A 25325-nucleotide genomic window follows, 5' to 3' on the forward strand; every position below is an offset into this window, starting at 1 on the left:
GCCGTCGGGAATCCCACGCTTCAAGCTTCAAAATAGGGATTAGGCTAAAAACTGCCTGTTAACTACCTGTTAACAGGCAGTTAATTGGCATTAATCCCTTCCCGCCTTGGGTAGGCGAGTCCCAGTGCGGGGCGGGTACCCGCCTCCTTTGAAACTTACATGGAGGCGGGTTGGGTGCGGGATGGTGTCGGGACCCCCGAATTATGGACTTTAACCCCCCGCACGCCTCCAATCCCGACTCCACGGGCAATGAAAATCGACCCCTTTGTGTCTGTCTTCACGGAAGAAGATGCAAAAAACTTAACGGAAATAGTGGAGAACCAAGGGTTGAGCGAGAATGAGTAACTGAAAGAAATTAGTATTCGTAAAAAAGTAGTACTAGGGAAATTAATGGGACTGAAAGCCGATAAATCCCCTGGGTCTGATGGTCTACATCCTAGGGTTTTGAAAGAGTTGGCTATAGAGATAGTGGATGCATTGGTTGTTATTTTCCAAAATTCCATAGATTCCAGAATGGTTCACGCAGATTAGAAGGTAGCAAATGTAACCCCACTATTTAAGAAAGGAGGGAGAGAGAAAACAGGAATCTACAGACCAGTTAGCCTGACGTCAGTAGTAGGGAAAATGCTAGAATCTATTATTAAGGACATGGTAACAGGGCACTTAGAAAAATAATAATAGGATTGGGCAGAGTCAACACCGATTTATGAAAGGGAAATCGTGTTTGACAAATCTGCAAGCAATTAGGAAAGCAAATGATATGCTGGCCTTTATTACAAGTGGATTTGAGTATAAGAGTAAAGACATCTTACTGCAATTATATAGGGCCCTGGTGAGACCACAATTGGAGTATTGTGTACAGTTAAGGAAGGATATACTTGCCATAGAGGGAGTGCAACAAAGGTTCACCAGACTGGTTCCTGGAATGGGGGGGCGGGCAGGGGGGGGGGTGGTTGTCCTATGAGGAGAGATTGAGTGGACTAGGCCTATATTCTCTAGAGTTTAGAAGAATGAGAGGTGATCTAATTGAAACATACAAAATTCTTACAGGGCTTGACAGGGTAGATGCAGGGAGAATGTTTCCCCTGGCTGGGGAGACTAGAACCAAGGGTCACAGTCTCAGAATAAGGGGTCGGCCATTTAGGACTGAGAGGAGGAGAAATTTCTTCACTCAGAGGGTGGTGAATCTTTGGAATTCTCTACCCTAGAGGACTGTGGAGGCTCAGTCACCGAGTATATTCAAGACAGAGAGCGATAGATTTTTGAATATTAAGGAAATCAAGGGATATGGGGATAGTTTAGGAAAGTGGAGATGAGGTAGAAGATCAGCCATGAGCTTATTGAATGGCGGTGCAGGCTCGAAGGGCCAAATGGCCTACTCCTGCTCCTATTTCTTATGTTCTTACATCAAGAAACAGCTGAGCGCACTGGATACAGCAAAGGCTATGGGCCCTGTCAACATCCCGGCTGTCGTGCTGAATTCTGCTCTAGAACTTGCCGCGCCTCTAGCCAAGCTGTTTCAGTACAGCTACAACACTGGCATCTACCAAACAATATGGAAAACTGCCCAGGTATGCCCTGTCCACAAAAAGCAGGACTAATTCAATCCGGCCAATTACCACCCCATAAGTCTACGCTCAATCATCAGCAAATTGATGGAAGATGTCATCGACAGTGCTATCAAACGGCATTTACTCACCCATAACTCTTTCTGTGCTGTAAAACTCTATGACTCTATGACTCTATAACCTGCTCACCGATGCTCAGTTTGGGTCCCGCCAGGACCACTCGACTCCAGACCTCATTACAGCCTTGGACCAAACATGGACAAAAGAGCTGAATTCCAGAGGTGAAGTGAGAGTGACTGCCCTTGACATCAAGGCAGCATTTGACCAGTTGTGGCATCAAGGAGCCCTAATAAAATTGAAGTCAATGGGAATCAGGGGGAAAACTCCACTGGCTGGAGTCATACCTAGCACAAAGGAAGATGGTTGTGGTGATTGAAGGTCAATCATCACAGCCCCAGTACATCGCTGCAGGAGTTCCTCAGGGCAGTGTCCTAGGCCCAATCTTCTTCAGCTGCTTCATCAATGATCTTCCCACCACACAAGTGCCAGGCAATTACTATCTCCAATAAGCGAGAGTCTAACCACTGCCCCCTCACATTCAACGGCATTACCGTCGCCGAATCCCCCACCATCAACATCCTGGGAGGTCACTATTGACCAGAAACTTAACTGGACCACCCACATAAATACTGTGGCAACAAGAGCAGGTCAGAGGCTGGGTATTCTTCGGCAAGTGTCTCACCTCCTGACTCCCCAAAGCCTTTCCACCATCTACAAGGCACAAGTCAGGAGTGTGATGGAATACTGTCGACTTGCCTGGATGAGTGCAGCTCCAACAACACTCAGGAAGCTCAACACCATCGATGACAAAGCAGCCCGCTTAATTGGCACCCCATCCACCAACTTAAGCATTCACTCCCTCTACCACCAGCGCAATGTGTCTACAGTGTGTACCATCTACATGATGCACTGCAGCAACTCGCCAAGGCTTCTTCGGCAGCACCTCCCAAAACCCGTGACCTCTACCACATAGAAGTACAAGGGCAGCAGGCGTATGGGAACACCATCACCTGCAAGTTCCCCTGCAGGTTACACATCATCCTGACTTGGAAATATATCGCCGATCCTTCATCGTCACTGGGTCAAAATCCTGGAACTCCCTCCCTAACAGCACTGTGGGAGTACCTTCACCACAAGGACTACAGTGGTTCAAGAAGGCGGCTCACCACCACCTTCTCAAGGGCAATTCAGGATGGGCAATTTTTCTGTTTGTTCTTTTGCTTTTGTTCTTCTTAGTTTCAGCAATCTAGTGTTTCTTTTTAACATATTTCCTCTATTATTTTGTTCTTTTTCTGTTTTATTTTTTCACAAAACTGAATGTGGCCAAAGACAAATGTTCTTTTAATTACATTTTAATACCATTTATTTAATTTAATGTTTTGAATGTATATTATTGCCTTTGTAAGCCTCTCATCACTATACACCTCCTCCATCTGTCAGGTTGGATAGAATGAGCCACCACCTCCTCCACAATCACAGTGTAGTTCTGATATCAGGCAGGAGGAGGTGTTACTTGAGCAAGACAAAGTGGGAGATACCAGCTATTTCTTACCTTAAACAGAACACCTCATTTGCATGTGGCACTGTTCAGTGGCATAACTAAGAATGAGGCATGACTGATTACTATTTGGCAATGTTGTATCTGGAGCTCTGACAAGTTGCCAACTATTTGAGCTCCCAGGCCATTATTCTATTTACTTGTCAATAAACCTTTACAATAATTAAATTCTCTGGTCAGTGGGAATAAATTAAAAACATTAAAATGCACCTTACAATCAATTTTTTCAGGCATATTTTTAAAATTAATTTAATTCTGCTTATAAAATTATAGGCCCGAAATTGCATGCTGTTTTCATCTTTTCTTTTTATCCTAGGGCAGCAAATTGGGGTGTAAGCTGTTTCCAGCAGTTTTCCACCCCAAAATCGATTTCCCCCCTGCCCAAATTTTCAAGCACCCGCCCTAGCCATCCAATTACCACGGGGTTGAATTTCTGCAAGGGTTCTTCCTATCATTCGCTGTAACATTTGGCAGAAGGATCTGCAGAAACCCTGGAGAAATAGAGTTAAGACAGAAATTCAACTCCTATATATTTAAATGAGGTCCAATGACACCTGAATTTAGTGTACTTGCAGTATTTGCACTCATCTGTATTGAATTTCATCAGTCACTGATTTGCCAATTTGCAGAATTTATTTAGCTCCTTTCTGTGGGTACCTGGTTGCTTCGTCTTCCTTTCTCAGCTATCGTACCCAATTTAGTCCGGAATTTTCCGGGGTGTCAGCGGGTGCGATCGGTGGTGGGTTGGGTGGGAAATTGTTTTTTTGACAGTGGGTCGGGAACCCGCTGTCAACCCGCTGCAACATGCCTTTCCCAATGTCGGGTCTGTCAGCGCTGAGCAGACCCGACAGGTTTGCGGCGGGTGACCCAATTAAACTCATTATATGTACTTAACAGGCTTTTTTTTAACTTACTTTTTAACTTTAACTTCATGACCACGAGAACCATGCTGTTCGTTGACCAGGTCTGTCAACCTGAGGTGGGAGTTCAGTGACAATTGCTCCAGCTGATTACTTGACAGCTTCAAATGTACAGTAAGTGCTCCCACCTGACAGATCATCACTTTCCTCAGCCACAAGCTGTTTCTCAGTCCATTTCCAGCACAGATTCTGCAGGCTTTCCACTTTCCACTCTCCATCCACTCTCCTCATTGGAAGAACAGCTTCTGTCATCGCTACTTCACCTGCCATTTATTCCATCAACATGGGTACCCTTTATACTGTCTCACCTTGGTCCTCAGAATCCGACCATGATCAGCCCCAACACCAGTAGCACCAGGCACACCGGCAGCACCAACAACAACACCAACCTTCTCTGCAATCACCTGATGCTGCACAGGACAGAGGGTACATAGATACATAGATACATAGAAGATAGGAGCAGGAGTAGGCCATTCGGCCCTTCGTGCCTGCTCCGCCATTCGATGAGATCATGGCTGATCCTTTAATTCAGTATCCCGTCCCCGCCTTCTCTCCGTAACCCTTAACCCCTTTTGCCCGTAGAAATATATCTAATTCCCTCTTAAATATATTTAATGAGCTGGCGTACACTGCCCTCTGTGGCAATGAGTTCCACAGGTTCACCACTCTCTGAGTGAAGAAATTCCCCCTCATCTCTGTCCTAAATGGTTTAGCCCTTATCCTTAAATTATGTCCTCTAGTTCTGTTCTCACCCGCCAAGGGAAACATTCCTTCTGCATCCAGTCTGTCTAGACCTGTCAGAATTTTATACACTTCTATGAGGTCCCCTCTCAATCTTCTAAACTCCAGTGTGTACATCCCTAAACTACATAGTCTCTCCTCATAGGTCATTCCCGCCATTCCTGGTATCAGCCTGGTGAATCGCCGCTGCACCCCCTCCATGGCAAGAACATCCTTCCTCAGATGAGGCGACCAAAACTGTACACAGTACTCGAGGTGTGGTCTCACCAGTGCCCTGTACAGCTGCAGCAAGGTATCCCTGTTCCTGTATTCTAACCCTTTTGCTATGAAGGCCAGCATACCGTTTGCCTTCTTGACCGCCTGTTGCACCTGCATGCTCGCCTTCAGTGACTGGTGTACAAGAACACCCAGGTCTCTCTGTACTTCCCCCTCTCCCAATCTATTGCCATTTAAATAATAATTTGCCCTCCCGTTCCTGCACCCAAGGTGGATAACTTCGCACTTGTCCACATTATAGTGCATCTGCCATTTATCCGCCCAATCGCCCAGTCTGTCCAAATCGCTCTGGAGCTTCCTGGTCTCTTCCTCTGAGCCCACCCCCCCTCCTAGTTTAGTGTCGTCTGCAAATTTGGAAATGCTGCATCCGACTCCCTGATCCAGGTCATTAATGTAAATTGTGAACAGCTGGGGGCCCAGGACAGATCCCTGTGGTACCCCACTTGTTACTGCCTGCCATTCAGAAAATGAGCCGTTTATTCCAACTCTCTGTTTTCTATCTGACAGCCAGTTCCCTATCCACGCCAAAACTTTCCCCTTTATCCCATGAGCCTCAATTTTCCATGCTAATCTTTTATGTGGGACCTTATCGAAGGCCTTTTGGAAGTCCAGGTACCAGCACCCAAGCTCATTGCTGCCCGGGAGGCGAAGAATGGCCTCACCATGGCCAGATTTACTTCACTTGATGCTGTACACCCTGGCTGCCATATGATGCGCCAGGTTGGCACCACCCCACACCAACACCATAAAGCATCCCTACAATGTCCAAGCCATTCCTTTCACACTCACCACCATTGCGGGGGGTACTGCTATGTCTCACCATTCACTGCAACTCACTAAGCCACTTCCAAAGGTGCACACAAATCTGTCCAAAAACGCAGTGTTGAAAATAAAGGTTTCAATGTTTGACAGCACATTAACAGAAACTTTACATGAACATTGGATAAAACACCCAAGTGACTATTCTTGTGTGTTGTTAGTTGGTATGATTGCACTAGGATGAGGGTAAGTGTGAGGGGTGGCTAGTGAGATGGGGATGTGATAATGTAGCTAGAGATAGAGGGATGTGTGGAGATGCAAGTTAAGTTGTTTTGTGTAAGGATGTGCAGGAGTAGGGTACGGAAGGCAGAGTGGTGGGGATGTGATGAGAGGCATAGCAGGATGAGGTTGAGTGTGGCTTTGTACTAATGTTTTGTGATCTAATGAGATCATTGAAAGTTTGCGCCACTGCACCCAGGTCCTCCTGACGACATCCCTGCTTGTGACCTCCTCTGTAATGTGCAACCAGGCTGTGTTGGTCTCCTGGGGAGGTCTCTTCCACCAATGGGAAGGTAAGAGGACCTCCATGCGTGCTGTGACTCCCTCCATAAGCATATGGAGGGAGAACCTGGGTGCAGCTGTGCACCTCTGTGCAGTGATTGTCAGTGTTTGCAGCACTTCGATGCTGTAGAACACTGACAGCACAGTCATTGAACGTGGCATTAAGCATGATATAAATCTGTTCTAGATTTGCCAAATGCAAAAAATAATTAAGAAAGTGTTACAATACTTAAACTTATATTGCATTTAACCTATCATAACTTCACAAATGAGCAGATAGGACACCAAGCAACAATACAGGAAAGGTTGGCCTAGGTGGCTGAAGGCAGGGTCCAATGCTGAGAAGGAGAGAATTTACATGAAATCATCAGTGCTTATAGTTGTGGCAAAGATAGCTTTCACTGTGATTAGGATGTAAAGAAACATTTTTTAAAAATGATCTTTCTAATGCCCTCAGTTAATCTCCTGGCTCACAAACAGTGCTGTAAATGCACTTACCTTATGGGTCCAACCCTTCTCACTTCCTTTTGCCTCCCAGGTTTTCTGAGGCCCGGGAAACCCGGCCGACAGTAGTTAAAAATAGAAACCTTGTTAAAATGGAGATATGCGGCCTCCTTAAAAGGTTTCAATGACTGACCGCCTCCTGAGAGCAGATTGGTCACCCACCCCCCATTCTGTCTCCATTACAATCAGAAGTGGGTGGCTTTGAGGCGTGTTAGGGTGGTGTTTGAAATTTTTAACATTTTTACTTCCCATCCATTTTTGGGGGTTAAGATTACCTCCAATGATTCACAAGATCACAAGAAAGTTTTGGTTGAGAAAAGCTCTTTTGTCCATTTAATCTTATCCTTCCAGAATACCCATGCTGCCATCTTCCATCTTCTCATGTTTCTTAAAATGAGTCCAGTGTTCTGGCCTACTCTCCTTGGCAACCCGGTCCAGCTATTGATTACTCTCTCTGTTAAGAAAAAATTCCTGATATCTGTCGTAAATGTGCCTTTTGCAAAACTGAACCTGTGTCCATTTGTCCTGCTGAAAGTATTGTTTTGAGTTTACTTTCTCCATCTCTTTACGTATCTTCTATAACTGTCTAAGATCCCCTTTGGGATGTCTTCTTTCAAGGCTGAACAGTGTACCTTATAGCTCTACCCTCTGACACTGGCAATCAACCATGTTGTTTCCCTCTGCAGTACCTCTGCCTGGATGGTCCTTCCATGTCATGGTAACCAAAACTGTACATGATATTCAGGTGTGGCCTGACTAAGCACTCTACAGCATTACCTCTGGGGATTTGAAAGTCAACTGATTTGGCAATATAACCCAGCATCCTATTGACTTTGTTTACTACTGCCTCATGTTTAGACAAGATGAATGACACAGCACCTAACAATCCTAGGTCCCTTTCAACTTCCCTCTTGGCAAGTACTATCCCACCCATGGAATGCACATATCTCCTATTTTTACTTCCGATATGCAGTACTTTGCATCTGTCCTAATTGTACCTTATTTGCCATGATCAGTGCAGCTGGAAATTCTGTTGAGCTCTCATTGCAAGATGTTGCCTGCCTCCTCAGTCTCTCATAGCTTGGTGTCATTTGAAATGTAACTACCTTGCAATGAGATTGTGATTCCAGGTCATTTATATATACCAGGAACATGGTTTCATATATGCATTAGATAATTCTATGCATCATTATACAAATCTACTCTTAATTCGTTTGGATTTTAAAATATTAACTCCAAGCTTTAATAAAAAAGAAACATGGACATTGAAAAAACTTTTCTGTTATACACAAGTCTTAACAAGTTCAATAACAGAAAATAACGGATAGGGTAGAGATACAAGTCATTATGGCAGGTCTTTGCCTCTTTTATATTGTCCAGGGATTTCCTAACGATGCCCTGAAGGGAGAGCAAAGCAGTTACACTTCAAGAAGGTGCAGCTATGCAAATAAGGTGGGAGGGAGGGTATTCAGCTTTCCTGCCTCATTTTCCTTCCCCAATGTCTGGCAGATGCCTAGAAAAAATAGGCCTTAGTTCCTGCACCCTGCCCCTCTTGACTGAGAGGTTATGAAAGGGCCAGGATCCAGGAAAAAGTTAAGTATCTTTTCCTCAATAGCAAAATACTACGGATGCTGGAAATCTGAAATAACAACAGAAAACGCTGGAAAAACTCAGCAGGCCAGGCAGCATCCGTGGAGAGAGAAACAGAGTTAACGTTTCAGGATGAAGACCTTTCATCAGAACTGGAAACAAGCAGGAAAAGGAACAGATTTTAAAGCAAGTTTAGGGGCTGGGAAATGGGGGAGGGGATGAAAGAACAAAAGGGAAGGTCTGTGATAGGATGGAAGGCAGGAGAAGAAAAGAGACATTAAGAGATATTCAAGGCAAGAGGAGATGGTAATGGGACAGGTTAAGGAACAATGGATGGCAGCCATCATAATATGATAGAATTATTCATTAAGATGGAGAGTGAAGTAGTTGACTCAGAGACTAAGGTCCTGAATTTAAATAAAGGGAACTATGATGGTATGAGACGCGAGTTGGGTAGGATTGATTGGGTAATGTCACTCAAAGGGTTGACGGTGGATAGGCAATGGCAAACATTCAAAGATCGCATGGATGAACTACAGAATTTGTTTATCCCAGTTTGGCATAAAAATAAATCAAAAAAGGTGACTCAATCGTGGCTAACAAGGGAAATTTGGGATAACATAAGATCCAAAGAGAGGACATATAAATTGGCCAAAAAAAGCAGCAAACCTGAGGATTGGGAGCAGCTTAGGATTCAGCAAAGGAGGACAAAGGGATTAATTAAGAGGGGGAAAATAGATTATGGAAGTAAGCTTTCAGGGAACATAAAAACTGACTGTAAAAGCTTTTATAGATATGTGAAGAGAAAAAGATTGGTGAAGTCAAGCGTAGGTCCCTTATAATCAGAATCAGGGGAATTTATAATGGGGAACAAAGAAATGGCAGACCAATTAAATGCATATTTTGGTTCTGTCTTCACAAAGGAGGACACAAATAACCTCCCAGAGATGTTGGGGAACATAGGGACTAATGAGAGGGAGGAACTGAAAGAAATCAGTATTTGTGGGGAAATGGTGTTGGGGAAGTTGACGGGATTGAAGACCGATAAATCCCATGGGCCTGATAATCTACATCCTAGGGAACTTAAGGAAGTGGCCCTGGAGATAGTAGATGCATTGCTGGTCATCTTCCAGAACTCGATAGGCTCCGGAACAGTACCCATGGATTGGAGGGTAGCTAATGATACCCCACTATTCAGAAAAGGTGGTAGAGAAAAAGCAGGGAATTATAGACCGGTAAGCCTGACATCGGTAGTGGGGAAAATGCTAGAGTCCATTATAAAAGATGTAATAGCAGAGCACTTGGAAAGCAGTGACAGGATCGGACAAAGTCAACATGGATTTACAAAAGGTAAATCGTGCTTGACTAATCTACTGGAATTTTTTGAGGATGTAACTGGTAAAATAGATAAGGGAGAACCAGTGGATGTGGTGTATTTGGACTTTCAGAAGGCTTTCGATAAGGTCCCGCATAAGAGATTAGCGTGCAAATTTAAGGCACATGGGATTGGGGGCAAGGTATTGACTTGGATAGAGAACTGGTTGGCGGATAGAAAGCAAAGAGTTGGAATAAACGGGTCGTTTTCCGAGTGGCAGGCAGTGACTAGTGGGGTACCGCAAGGATCGGACCTAGGACCCCAGCTGTTCACAATATATATTAATGATCTGGACGAGGGAATTGGATGTAATATCTCCAAATTTGCAGATGACACAAAGCTGGGTGGGAGGGTATGCTGTGAGGAGGATGTCGTGAAACTCCAGTATGATTTGGACAGGTTGGGTGATTGGGCAGAAACATGGCAAATGCACTATAATGTGGAAAAATGTGAGGTTATCCACTTTGGTGGCAAAAACAGGAAGGCAGATTATTATTTGAATGTCAATAGATTGGGAGAAAGGGAAGTGCAAAGAGACCTGGGTGTTCTTGTGCACCAGTCGCTGAAGGTAAGCATGCAGGTGCAGCAGGTGGTTAAGAAGGCAAATGGTATGTCGGCCTTCGTAGCAAGAGGGTTCGAGTACAGGAACAAGGATGTCTTGCTGCAGTTGTACTGCCTTGGTGAGACCGTACCCTGAGTATTGTGTGCAGTTTTGGTCGCCTTATCTGAGGACGGACGTGCTTGCCATGGAAGGAGTGCAGCGAAGATTCACCAGGCTGATACCTGGGATGGCAAGAATGACGTATGAAGAGATTGGGCTTATACTCACTGGAGTTTAGAAGATTGAGAGGGGATCTCATTGAAACCTATAAAATTCTGTCAGGCCTGGACAGACTAGATGCAGGAAGGATGTTTCTGATGGCTGGGGAGTCCAGAACCAGGGGTCATAGTCTAAGGATAAGGGGTAAGCCATTTAGGACTGAGATAAGGAGGAATTTCTTCACCCAGAGAGTGGTGAACCTGTGGAATTCTCTGCCACAGAGGGCGGTGGAGGCCAGCTCGTTAAATATATTCAAGAAGGAGTTGGATATATTTCTTAAGGCTAAAGTGATCAAGGGATATGGGGAGAAGACAGGGACAGGGTACTGAATTTGGATGATCAGCCATGATCTCATTGAATGGTGGAGCAGGCTCGAGGGGCCGAATGGCTTACTCCTGCTCCTATCTTCTATGTTTCTATGTAATGGTGACCATAAAACTATCGGATTGTCATGAGAACCCATCTGGTTCATTAATGTCCTTTAGGGAAGGAAGATTGGACTATATGTGACTCCAGACCCACAGCAATGTGGTTGACTCTTAACTGCCCTCTGAATAGGCCTAGCAAGCCACTCAGTTGTAACAAATCACTACAAGAAACAATAATAAGAAAAAAACAGAACAGACCACCCGGCATCGACCCAGGCACCAGTTTCGGACATGACAACGGCACACAGCAGACCCTGCAAAGTCCTCCTCAGTAACATCTGGGGACTTATGCCAAAATTTGGAGAGCTGGTCAACAGACTATTCAAGCAATAGCCTGACATAGTCATACTCACAAATCATACCTTTCAGCCAATGTCCCAGGCACTTCCATCACCATTCTTGGGTATGTCCTGTCCCACCGGCAGGCCGGAACCACCAGAGGTGGCGGCATAGTGGTATACAGTTGGGAGCGACTGGCCCTGCGAGTCCTCACCATTGATTCCGGACCCCATGAAGTCTCATGGCACAGGCAAGTAAACCTCCTGCTAATTACCACCTACTGCCCTCCTTCAACTGATGAATCAGTACTCCTCCATGTTGAACACCACTTGTAAGAAGCACTGAGGGTAGCAAGGGCACAGAATGTACTCTGGGTGGGGGATTCAATGTCCATCACCAAGAGTGGCTCGGTAGCACCATTACTGACCTAGCTGGCCTGAAGGACATAGTTGCCAGACTGGGCCTACGGCAGGTGGTGAGAGAACCAACAAGAGGGAAAAATCTACTTGACCTTGCCCTCACCAATCTACCTGTCGCAGATGCATTTGTCCATGACAGCATTGGTAGCAGTAACCACTGCACAATCCTTGTGGAGACAAAGTCCCGTCTTCACACTGAGGGCACCCTCCATTGTGTTGTATGGAACTACCACCGTGCTAAATGGGATAGATTCAAAACAGATCAAACAGCTCAAAACTGGGCAGCCATGAGGCGCTATGGACCATTAGCAGCAGCAGAATTGTATCCCACCACAATCTGTAACCTCATGGCCCGGCATATCCCTCATTCTACGATTACCATCAAGCCAGGGGACCAACCCTGGTTCAATAAAGTGTGCAGAAGAACATGCTAGGAGCAGCACCAGGTGTACCTAAAAATGAGATGCCAACCTGGGGAATCTGCAACAGAGGACTACATGCATGCTAAACAGCAGAAAGAGCATGCTGACATAAATCATGCCATTTATGTAGAAAGGACTTATGAAATATACTGGGCGGCCTGCTGGTGGCGCTGTCCAGGGAGAGTATAAATACTCAGGCACGGGCCCAGCTTGCTCAGGGACATTTTGTAAACAGGAACTAGTGAAGGATAACTAGACTTCTATGTTGTGAAACAGTCGATTAAAGCCTTGTTTAATACTCTGACCAAGTGCCTAGTAGTTTTCTTACGTCACACGCTATAGACAAATCTAAAAGATTACACAATCAACGGATCAGATCAAAGCTCTGCAGTCCTGTTGCATCCAGTCGTGAATGGTGGTAGACAATTAAACAACTAACGGGAGGAGGAGGCTCCATGAATATCCCCATCCTCAATGATGGTGGACCCCAGCACGTGAGTGCAAAAGATAAGGCTGAAGCATTTGCAACCATCTTCAGCCAGAAATGCCAAGTGGATGATCCATAGCGGCCTCCTCTTGAGGTCCCCACCATCACAGAAACCAGTCTTCATCCGCCAATTCAATTCATTCCATGTAATATCAAGAAACGACTGAGTGCACTGGATACAGCAAAGGTTATGGACCCCGACAACATCCCGGCTGTCGTGTTGAAGACTTGTGCTCCAGAGCTAGCTGCGCATCTTGCCAAGCTGTTCCAATACAACTACAACACTGACATCTATCCGACAATGTGGAAAACTGCCCAGGTATGTCCTATCCACAAAAGCAGCACAAATCCAAACCGGCCAATTACAGCCCCATCAGTCTACTCTCAATCATCAGCAAAGTGATGGAAGGTGTCGTTGACAGTGCTATCAAGCAGCACTTCCTCACCAATAACCTGTTCACCGATGCTCATGGGTTCTGCATGGTTGTTGGAGGTCAATCATCTCAGCCCCAGGACATCGCTGCAGGAGTTCCTCAGGGCAGTGTCCTTGGTCCAACCATCTTCAGCTGCTTCATCCATGCCCTTCCCTCCATCATAACGTCAGAAGTGGGGATGTTCGCTGATGGCTGCACAGTGTTCAGTTCCATTCGCAACTCCTCAGATAATAAAGCCGTCCATGCCCGCATGCAGCAAGACCTGGATGACATTCAGGCTTGGGTTGATAAGTGGCAAGTAACATTCGCGCCACACAAGTGCCAGGCAATGACTATCTCCAACAAGCGAGAGTCTAACCACCGCCCCTTGACATTCAACGGTATTACCATTGCCAAATCCCCTACCATCAACATTCTGGGGGTCACCATTGACCAGAAACTTAATTGGACCTGCCACATAAATACTGTGGCAACAAGAGCGGGTCAGAGGCTGGGTATTCTGTGGCAAGTGTCTCACCTCCTGATTCCCCAAAGCTTTTCCACCATCTACAAGGCACAAGTCAGGAGTGTGATGGAATACTCTCCACTTGCCTGGATGAGTGCAGCTCCAACCATACTCAGAAAGCTCGATACCATCCAGGACAAAGCAGCCTGCTTGATTGGCACCCCATCCACCACCCTAAACATTCACTCCCTCCACCACTGGCGCACCGTGGCTGCAGTGTGTACCATCTACAAGATGCACTGCAGCAACTCTCCAAGGCTTCTTCGGCAGCACCTCCCAAACCTGCGACCTCTACCAGCTAGAAGGACAAGGGCAGCAGGCTCATGGGAACACCATCACCTGCAAGTTCCCTTCCAAGTTGCACACCATCCTGACTTGGAAATATATCGCCGTTCCTTCATCGTCACTGGGTCAAAATCCTGGAACTCCCTAACAGCACTGTGTGAGTACCTTCACCACAAGGACTGCAACGGTTCAAGAAGGCATTCGATAAGGTGCCACATAAAACATTATTACACAAGATAATGGCTCATGGGGTTGGAGGTAATATAGTAGCATGGATGAAGGATTGGTTAATGGACAGAAAACAAAGCGTAGCGATAAACGGGTCTTTTTCAGGTTGGCAGGCTGTAACTAGTGGGGTGCTGCAAGGATCAGTGCTGGACCCTCAGCTATTTACAATCTATATTAATGACCTAGATGAAGGGACCGAGTGTAATGTATCCAAGTTTGCTGATGATATAAAGCTAGGTGGGACAGTAAGCTGTGAGGAGAACATAAAGCATCTGCAAAGGAATATAGATAGACTAAGTGAGTGGGCAGTAAGGCAGCAGATGGAGTATAATGTAGGGAAATGTGAGATTATTCACTTTGCTAGGAAGAATAGAAAAACAGAATATTTTTTACATGGTGAGTAACTTTTAAATGTTGGTGTTCAGAGAGATTTGGGTGTCCTCGTGCAAGAAACACAGAAAGCTAGCGTGCAGGTACAGCAAGCAATAAGGAAGGCAAAAGGCATGTTGGCATTTATTGCAAGGGGGTTGGAGTATAAGAGTAAGTAAGTCTTGCTACAATTGTACAGGGCTTTGGTGAGACCACACCTGGAGTACTGTGCACAGTTTTGGTCTCCTTATCTAAGGAAGGATATACTTGCCTTGAAGGCAGTGCAATGAAAATTCACTAGATTGATTCCTGGGATGAGAGTGCTGTCCTCTGATGACAGATTGTGTAGAATGGACCTATACTCGCTGGGGTTTAGATGAATGAGAGGTGATCTGATTGAAACATACAAGATTCTGAAGAGGATTGACAGGGTAGATGTTGAGAGGTTGTTTCTCCTGGCTGGAGAGTCTAGAACTCGGGGCATAGTCTCAGGATAAGGGATATGCCATTTAAGATCGAGATGAGGAGGAATTTTTTCACTCAAAGGGTTGTGAATCTTTGGAATTCTCTGCCCCAGAGGGCTGGGAATGCTGAGTCTTTGAGTATATTCAAGGCTGAGATAGATAGATTTTTGGACTCTAGGGAAATCAAGGGATATGGAGATTGGGCGGGAAAGTGGAGTTGAGGTCAATGATCAGCCATGATCTTATTGAATGGCGGAGCAGGCACGAGGGGCCTTATGGCCTACTCCTGCTCTTATTTCTTATTTTCCTATGTTCTAAGGCGGCTCACCACCACCTTCTCAAGAGCAGTTAGGAATGTGCAATAAATGCTGGCCTTGCTAGCGACACCCATATCCCAGGAATGAAAAAAAAAATTAAAATTAAATTTCCCAGCAACCGTGGTGGGATTTGAATTCACATCTCTCAGATCATTAGTTCAGGCCTACCGGATTACTAGTTCAGTAACATAACCACACTATGCTACCATACCCCATTACCATTGCTGCAGGCCTGAGAAGTGGTGCATCCTCATTTGCAGCTGCAAGGACCGACCAGGTGGTGGGAATGTTTGAACCCAGAAATACCCTTTGAGTGCGCTCCGCCTGACTAGCACTTAGGGGCGGTGAGGGCGTGCAGTGTGGGGGATCAAAGAGAGAAGGAAAATAAGTTTCACAAAGTAAATCAGCCTGATCAACTACTTGGACTGTTAAAAATCACAACAAAAACCTTGAACAACATTTGGGAATCAACGCCTTATGTTTACACATGTGCTTAATGTATATTATATTATAAATGTGTTAGTCAAAACTAGTCATTCTGTTATGGAACTGTATTGCTTTGTATTTTAATGTCTCTCTTAAGAGGCATTTAAGATCCTACAAAGTGATAAACATTAATAGAATAGCAAAATACTGCAGATGCTGGAAAGCTGAAATAACAACAGAAAATGTTGGAAACACTCAGCAGTCAGGCAGCATTGAGGAGAGAGAAACAGAGTCAACGTTTTGGGTCGAGGACCCTTCGTCAGAACTGGAAAAGGTTAGAGAGAAGAGAGATTTTTAAGCAGGGGCAGGGAGGAGGGGAGGAAAGAACAAAGGGAAGGTCTGTGTTGGGCTGGAAGGCAAGAGAGATTGACTGACAAAAGGGATGATGGTGCAAGGCGTAAAGAGAGGTAATGGGACAAGTTAAGAAACAAAAGATTACTCTAGATGAGGTGTGAATGGCAATGGCAGAATCATCAACAGCTACCAGCTACAAGGGGGGAAAATATTTAAAAAAATAGGGGCTGAGGTTATAGTCTGAAATTGTTGAACTCGATGTTAAGTCCAGAAGGCTGTAAAGTGCCTAATCGAAAGATGAGGTGCTGTTCCTCGAGCTTACGTTGAGCCATGCAGATTGGGTGACTGCTTTGCGGAACACCTCTGTTCAGTCCGCAAGTGTGACCCCGAGTTTCCAGTCGCCTGTCACTTTAATTCTCCGCTCCACTCCCACTCTGATCTCTCCATCCTTGGCCTCTTACACTGTTCCAATGAAGCTCAACGTAAGCTCAAGGAACAGACCTCATCTTTCGATTAGGCACGTTACAGCCTTCTGGACTTAACATTGAGTTCAACAATTTCAGACTATAACCTCGGCCCCTATATTTTTTTATTTTTTCCCCCCCTTGTTATCTCACATGATAGCTGTTGATGATTCTGCCATCGCCATCCACACATCATCTAGAGTCATCTTTTGTTTCTTAACTTGTCCCATTATCTCTCTTTATGCCTTGCACCATCATCCCTTTTCTCAGTCAATCTCTCCTGCCTTCCAGCCTATCACAAATCTTCCCTTTGTTCTTTCCTCCACTCTTCCCTGCCCCTGTTTAAAAATCTCTCTTCTCTAACCTTTTCCAGTTCTGATGAAGGGTCCTCAACCCTAAACGTTGACTCTGTTTCTCTCTCCTTGCTGCTGCCTGACCTGCTGAGTGTTTCCAGCATTTTCTGTTGTTATAAGTAATAAACATTGTTGTGTTACCAGAAGACACAGTTTAAGAAAGATAAAATAGGAGACTCATTTTGAATTCAAATATTTTTTTACTCAGTCTCCCTTTGTAATGATTTGTAGTGATAATTTTATGAATTTGCATTTCCGGTATGGAGCTTTACCAGCTGGGAGTGCATATTGAGAACTTGGTGCCATGATTTTCAATTAATGGTCATACAATTACGGGGGCACTGAAACAAATCCTGAATTTGTGCTCCTGGCAGATGATGCTTATTGCTGGGGATGCAAATTCACAAAATTACCCCTGTAATGTCAATAAACTTGAATAATGAAAAGTAAATCTACTATGTCAAGTTGTTTTTCTTTGAGTGAGTTGTTGTTTAGCCGACTATAAATGCCACTTATTTGCTCATATAGATTTGTAAGTTAGTGTATTGTTTGTTTTTATTCAGAAGGGAAAGGGTTAAAAATACAGTACTACCTCAAGCCATGCGACTACTGTTGGTCCATCCCACTGTGCAAATGGCAAACCTTTTCTCCGGGCTTCTTCTAATAGTTCATGCCTGTAAAGAACACCAAATCATATAGATATTTTGAGATTGGCATTGCCTTATACTTGGCTACTCTTTGTTGCCCCATTTAGGCATAATTCTCAAATCACCCCTATATTCATGTAAAAGAAAAAAACTTTGAGGGTGAAATTTGTTTTCGGCAATAGCGCAAAACAGGAAATAGCAAATCGGTAGCCTGTTTTACACCCTGTCTGATTTTCTTTTCGATGGGAAAAAAATTGGGTGGCTGCCGATTCACTATCATCCATTTTTCACTACCATCGAAGACTAATTTCACCTCCTTTGTGTTTAAACAGCACATTTCATGCCCCCAGGACCTCCCAAAGCACTTCACAGCCATTGTTGTAATGTTGGCAAAAATGGCAACCAATTCATGCACAGTGAGGTCCCTCAAACAGCAAATGATATGAATAGCTAGTTAATCTGTTCTTGATGATGTTGGTTGAGGGAATTTTTTTGCCCAGGACACTGGAAGAACTCTTTGCTCTTCCTTAAATAGTGTCATGGGATCGCTTGCATCCATCTGAACAGGCAGATGACTTGTTCTAAAGTCTCATTCAAAAGAAGTTACCTCCAACAATGCACCTTTTTCTGCACTGAAATCATGTAGATTATGTGGAAAAGTGGGGCTGGAAACCAAAACGTTCTGGCTCAGAGATAAAAGTGCTATCAACTGACCCAAACTAATGTCTCAGATGAATGTCATTGCAAGATCAATATGATTAATGTCACTGTAGTACTTATGATTGTACAGGTATATTAAATTATATTGCTGTAAGACAAGGTTCTAGAACACAGGAACAGTTTGTGAAAATATTTTCCATAAATCAATCACGCACAATGAAAATGTTTTATCTTCCTTCGTGCAAAGTGTTTAATTCCCAATGAAAGCATTATAAGTTCAACTCTTACGCTTCATTGTTCTGATTGTTGTTTTTTAATGTCAGCAATAATTCTACTTTAATTGAGTTAGAGATTATGTTAAAATAACACTACTCAGAAAATCTAGGCTTCAGTCTTGACTACCATTTGAATTTTGCTGGCCTCATCAACTCAATTTCTCCACTTCCTGGCTATGGTGCTAGATGGAGGTATCGCTTTGTTACAGTTTGGTCTTTCCCTCCAACGCACATTTCTTGCGTTCACTGCTAAAAGACAATTTCCATAAGCAGAGCACGTATTATTTTAAATATGTATCTTTATACTTCCCATACATGGCTATGGTGCTAGATGGAGGTAACGCTTTGTTACAGTTTGGTCTTTCCCTCCAACACACATTTCTTGCGTTCACTGCTAAAAGACAATTTCCATAAGCAGAGCACGTATTATTTTAAATATGTATCTTTATACTTCCCATATGTGGGTTAGCTTGCACAGGCTTAATAACTGACTCCTAATTAGGCCACTGGAGATCATGTGGGATGTCCACCATGTTCTTCTATCTCTCCTCAAAGGCATAAAATATCAAACCAATGTGTATATATGAAAACTATACATCAGATTTATTTATATAAATTAATACTGAAGCCAAATAATACAACAATATTCTGAATCAGCACAGAACTTAAAACAATAACATTAGAATCAGTCTGAAAGATGTTAAAGTATAATTTTTAGAATGTAATGGTAATTTAGAAGATTTTTGGAAGAAACAATGAGATTTGTCTCCTGGAAAACCTTCAAAGTAAGGTGTTGTATGTGAACAATGTAATTCTTAGTTCATCATGGAGTTCAGATAGCCTAACACAAAACTGTTCACCTGCACAACAGTGACTACACTTCAGAAGAAATTGTTATATGTGAAATACTTTGGGAAGTTCTGAGAGTTATGATAAGACACTGTATAAATGTAAGTTCTCTTTCTTTTCCTGCCAGAATTAGAGACTATGGGACAATGTCCAAGAACTTATGCGGTCCAAAATCCTCTGAAATCAGATCTGCCAATCATTGAAGACACAAGAATAGGAATTATTGCACAGAATGCTAATGTGCAGGTATTAATTTTCTGAGTTTTGATTACATATTAATGCATTGCCATGTACTGTACAACTTAATTAGCACTGAGAACAAAAGCTCTGTATCTTGACTTATTACCACAATTAACTTGGCCTGGTCTTTTATACAGTGCAGCTCATGCTTCCATTTTGAAATTGATAAGGAAAGACAGCTTTCGGTTTATCTTTAGCTATTTCAAAACTATGTGAAATAACATACCAAAAACTCTCTGGGGGAGAGATTCAACTCATATCTGCCCATTTTGCACCTGAAAAATGGGTGGCTAGCAGTTAAATCAGAGAAGGGGGACGGTTACCTTAGCTGCCCAATTGACATCCAAAGTTTGCTTGATGCAATATTCAGGCACGCCTGTAAATGGGCAAGTAGAAACAGGCCTAAGATTATTTAAATATGAAAATCAGCATCCTACATTGGTTGCAGCCCTCGATTGTAAACTTCAGGTACAACTGGACAGAGCATGCACCATGCACACTTAGCTCAGTTGCACGAGCCATTGAGCAGCCGAACCACTGACCTTTAAAAGGACCGCTGGCGGTGGCTCAACAAATGGCCAAAGAAATTCTTAATTTTTATTTTTGTAGGCCCAGAAGATGCAGGAGTGCTGCTCCTAGACCTACAAAAAAACTCCAGCCCATTGCTAGTCCACCTGAGGCCCCAGGTTTGCCAGCTGGGGTTGCCTACCATCCCCAGACCCAACCTGTCAGCCGGATCCGCAAAACAGCCAGATGACTACCCGCTCACCCATTTACCGCCTGCAGCTCACCGGGACATCAGTTTTTTCAAACACGATGCAGCAACAATAACTTGCATTAATATAGTGCCTGAAAGGTGGAGGACTGGGGGATCAGCAAAGAAAGCTTTCTAGTAATTGAGTCTAAAAGTAACAAAGGCAAGCATGGGGGTTTTAGTGGCAGATAGGTTGAGGTAGGAGATGAAGATGGGCAATGTTACGGCGAAGGAAGTATCTGTAATGAAAAGGATATGCAATCAAAAATGTAGCTCAGGATCTGTGGTAAACCACTGTTATACCTGTCTGTATGTGTATGTGTATTCCACTAGGTACAGGTCTGGACATGCCTCGGCTGACTCCTCCCACTATTCCAGGTATATAAGTGACTACCTCCCAGTCCCTTAGTATTCTGGACGGGTCGACCACTCGAGACTAGACCTTCATTCTTTAGTTAATAAAAGCCTGGTTGTTACTCGCTTAACCTCAGTCTTTTGAGTAATTGATGGCGCATCAATTTTATTAACTAAATTTTTTATAATGGAGAAGATCCTCACACCAGCATGCCTGGACCTGGACAGTCGGGAAGCGGACGCTTCCACCAAGTTTGCTCACTGGCTCATGTGCTTCGAGGCATTCCTGACTGCCTCCACTGCGGTCGTAATGGATGCGAACAAACTGTCTGTCCTGATCTCCAAGGTGAACCACCGAGTGTACTCAGTCATCCGGGACGCGACCTCGTACACAGCCGCCCTCCAGCTCCTCAAGACCCAGTACACACGCCCTGTGAACGAAGTTTACGCCAGGCACCTCCTGGGGAGTCGCAAGCAACAACCTGGGGAATCGACTGAGGAATACCTCCAAGCACTGTCCGTGCTTGGCCGGGCCTGTGGGTGTAAGGCGGTAACGCCCACTAAGTACACGGAGGAACTGATCCGGGATGCCTTCGTAGCGGGCCACAGGTCCAACTACACCCGACAGCGACTGCTGGAGCAGAGTGACCTCACCCTCGACAAAGCCTCCGAAATCGCACTAACGCTGGACGCAGCCTACCGGGGCATGGATGCCTACTCCTCTGCACCATGGACGCCGCGGGGAACGACAACCTGGGACACGGTAGGACAGCCCCATAGCACCGTGCCACCCCAGCCACAGCCCAACAACGGCCCAACCACCGCAGCAGTGTCCCAAAACCAGACAGCAGTATCCCAAGGCCAGAAATGCTACTTCTGTGGCCAGGCCAAACATCCCAGAGCGCGCTGCCCGGCGAAGAATGCGACCTGCTCGGGCTGCGGGAAAAAGGGACACTACGCTAGCGTCTGCAAGGCCAAAGCCACCCCGAACGCCAGCAGCGCCGCGTGTGGGCCGTGCGAGCCGCCATCTTGGGCCCCCAACAGCGCCGTGTGTGGGCCGTGCGGGCTGCCATCTTGGGCCTCCCCAGCCTTGTGCGAACCACCGCAGCAGCAGCCATCTTGGACGACTCCAGCCACATGGGAATCATGGACGCCGCCATCTTGGACACCAGCCGGGACGCAGCAGGCCGCCAACCCACCCCCATCTGATACCCGCAGCGACACACCGACCCCTACGCTGGCCTCTGTTACGCTGGACCAAACGAGACCGCACCAACTAGCTCGGTCCAATATGGACATTAAGGTAAACGGCCATGCAATAAACTGCCTTTTTGACTCCGGGAGCACAGAGAGCTTCATCCACCCCGACACGGTGCAGCGTTGCTCTCTCCCAGTCCTGCCTGCGCACCAGCGGATTTCTATGGCCGCCGAGTCCCAGTCAGCGGACATTGGCGGCTACTGCGTGGTGACACGAGTAGTAGGCGGGACTGTGTTCAATAATTTTAAACTCCTGGTCCTGCCCCAACTTTGCGCTGCCGTTCTACTGGGGTTGGATTTCCAGTGCCACCTCAAAAGCGTTATGATGGCGTACGGTGGCCCCCTCCCCCCACTCACAGTCCGCAGCCAGCAGCCTCCAAATTGCCCGCCGCGCACCAGATGCAACCTCTCCACACTCAGAGTCCCACCCCCCCCCCACTGTTTGCTAACCTCACCCCCGACTGTAAGCCCATCGCCACAAAGAGCAGGCGATACAGTGCCGGGGACAGGGTTTCCATCAAAACCGAAGTGGAGCGGCTCCTGAAGGAGGGGATTATTGAGGGCAGCTCCAGCCCCTGGCGAGCCCAGGTTGTGGTCGTTAAGACCGGCGAGAAACAACGCCTGGTCATCGACTACAGCCAAACAATAAACCGCTACACCCTGCTGGACGCCTACCCACTCCCCCGCATAGCTGACATGGTCAACCAGATCGCGCAGTACCGCGTCTTTTCGACCATTGACCTGAAATCAGCGTACCACCAGCTCCCCATCCGCCCCGAAGACCGCCAGTATACTGCTTTTGAGGCAAACGGCCGCCTCTATCACTTCCTTAGGGTTCCCTTTGGCGTTACCAACGGGGTCTCCGTCTTCCAAAGGGAGATGGACCGGATGGTCGATCAAAACGCGCTGCAGGCCACTTTCCCTTACCTAGACAATGTGATCATCTGCAGCCATGACTTGCAGGACCATGACGCAAACCTCGAGAAATTCCTCCGCACCGCCCAACTCCTGAACCTGACATATAACAAGGAGAAGTGCATATTCCGCACAGACCGCCTTGCCATCCTTGGCTGTGATGTGGAACACGGGGTCATCGGTCCCGACCCGAACCGGATGCGTCCCCTTATGGAACTCCCACTGCCCCACTGCCTAAAAGCTCTGAAGAGGTGCCTAGGGTTTTTTTCCTACTACGCCCAGTGTGTCCCCTACTATGCAGACAAAGCCCGTCCGCTGATCAAATCCACCTCTTTTCCCCTGATGGCAGAGGCCCGCTTGGCCTTCCACCGTATCAAGGAGGACATTGCCAAAGCCACCATGCACGCAGTGGACGAATCCATCCCCTTCCAGGTGGAAAGCGATGCGTCCGACTTCGCTCTGGCCGCCACCCTTAATCAGGCGGGGAGACCTGTGGCATTCTTCTCACGAACCCTCCAGGGCCCGGAGACCAGACACTCCGCGGTCGAGAAGGAGGCCCAGGCTATTGTGGAGGCTGTGCGTCATTGGGGGCACTACCTGGCCGGAAAACAATTTACCCTGCTCACTGACCAGCGTTCAGTTGCTTTTATGTTCAACAACAAGCAGAGGGGCAAAATCAAAAATGACAAGATCTTGAGGTGGAGAATCGAACTTTCCACCTACAATTACGAGATCTTGTACCGGCCTGGGAAGCTCAATGAACCCCCAGATGCCCTATCGCGTGGCACCTGCGCCAGCGCGCAGATCGATAGGCTGAGGGCCCTCCACGATGACCTCTGCCACCCGGGGTTCACCAGGTTCTTCCACTTCATCAAGGCCCGCAACCTGCCTTACTCCATTGAGGAGGTCAGGACCATGACCAAGAACAGCCAAGTCTGCGCTGAGTGCAAACCGCACTTTTATAGACCAGACAGAGCCCACCTGATAAAAGCCACTCGCCCTTTTGAATGCCTGAGCGTCGATTTTAAAGGGCCTCTCCCCTCCTCCGACCGCAATGTGTACTTCCTCAACATCATTGACGAGTACTCCCGTTTCCCGTTCGCTATCCCCTGCCCGGATATGACCAGTGCCACGGTCATTAAATGTCTGAACAGCCTCTTCACCCTGTTCGATTTCCCCAGCTATATCCATAGCGACCGGGGCTCATCGTTTATGAGCGACGAACTCCGCCAGTACCTGCTCGCTAGGGGTATAGCCACAAGCAGGACCACCAGTTACAACCCCCCGGGGGAACGGACAGGTGGAAAGAGAGAATGCAACAGTTTGGAAGGCCGCCCTACTAGCCTTAAAGTCTAGGGGCCTTCCGACCTCCCGCTGGCAGGAGGTGCTCCCCGATGCGCTCCACTCGATTCGGTCACTGCTCTGCACTGCCACCAATGCCACCCCTCACGAGAAAATGTTTGTCTTCCCAAGGAAGTCCACATCGGGGACAGCGTTACCGCCATGGCTGACGTCCCCAGGGCCGGTACTACTGAGAAGACACGTGAGGACCAATAAAACGGACCCCCTGGTCGAGAGGGTCGACCTCCTTCACGCCAACCCCCAGTACGCTTACATTGCGTACCCGGACGGGCGGGAGGACACAGTCTCCATACGAGACCTCGCACCCTCGGGGACCGCTGTAACCCACTACCCATTACCACCCCCCCCACGACACCCTCGGGGACCGCTGTAACCCACTACCCATTACCACCACCCCCCCACGACCCGATATCCAACCCCAGCAGCCGGCTCGCCTTGGACCGTCACCCACGAGGACTACACTCCAGTGCCCCAGCCTACACGGGACGCGACGCCGGAAGCTCCACCACCCCTGCCGTCGCCACGTCGATCACAGCGGCAGACAAGACCTCCGGAGAGACTCCAATACACGAACTTTTAAATACACTTCACCCCGTCGGACTCATTTTTAAACAAGGGGTGAATGTGGTAAACCACTGTTATACCTGTCTGTATGTGTATGTGTATTCCACTAGGTACAGGTCTGGACATGCCTCGGCTGACTCCTCCCACTATTCCAGGTATATAAGTGACTACCTCCCAGTCCCTTAGTATTCTGGACGGGTCGACCACTCGAGACTAGACCTTCATTCTTTAGTTAATAAAAGCCTGGTTGTTACTCGCTTAACCTCAGTCTTTTGAGTAATTGATGGCGCATCAGGATCATACAGGATGTTGAAGTTGCATACAGTCTGGTTCAGCCTGGGAAGTCATTGGAGTTGGCAGTGAGGCAGCGGAGTTTGTGGCAGAGGTTGAAGATAATGCTTAGCTGGAGGATGTCAGAGGAAGATAATTGCCTTCTTTATAAATGCATATATGATTTTCTATACTTGGAGCAAACCAAAATG

At 46.3% G+C, this 25325-nt stretch overlaps 1 protein-coding gene across 1 annotated transcript in view; it reads right to left on the reverse strand.

Moving 5' to 3' along the window:
• Nucleotides 1-25325, reverse strand: part of ppfia2 (PTPRF interacting protein alpha 2) — a 368545-nt gene that overhangs the window by 129181 nt on the left and 214039 nt on the right. The window contains exon 19 of the mRNA XM_086009289.1: nucleotides 17559-17640. Within this exon, the coding sequence (XP_085865415.1) occupies nucleotides 17559-17640 (82 nt within the window). The remainder of the gene's footprint in view (nucleotides 1-17558; nucleotides 17641-25325) is intronic.

This window comes from Somniosus microcephalus, chromosome 16 (assembly GCF_052327205.1).
Source record: "Somniosus microcephalus isolate GS21.2 chromosome 16, FLI_Smic_1.0, whole genome shotgun sequence".
NCBI lineage: Eukaryota > Metazoa > Chordata > Chondrichthyes > Squaliformes > Somniosidae > Somniosus > Somniosus microcephalus.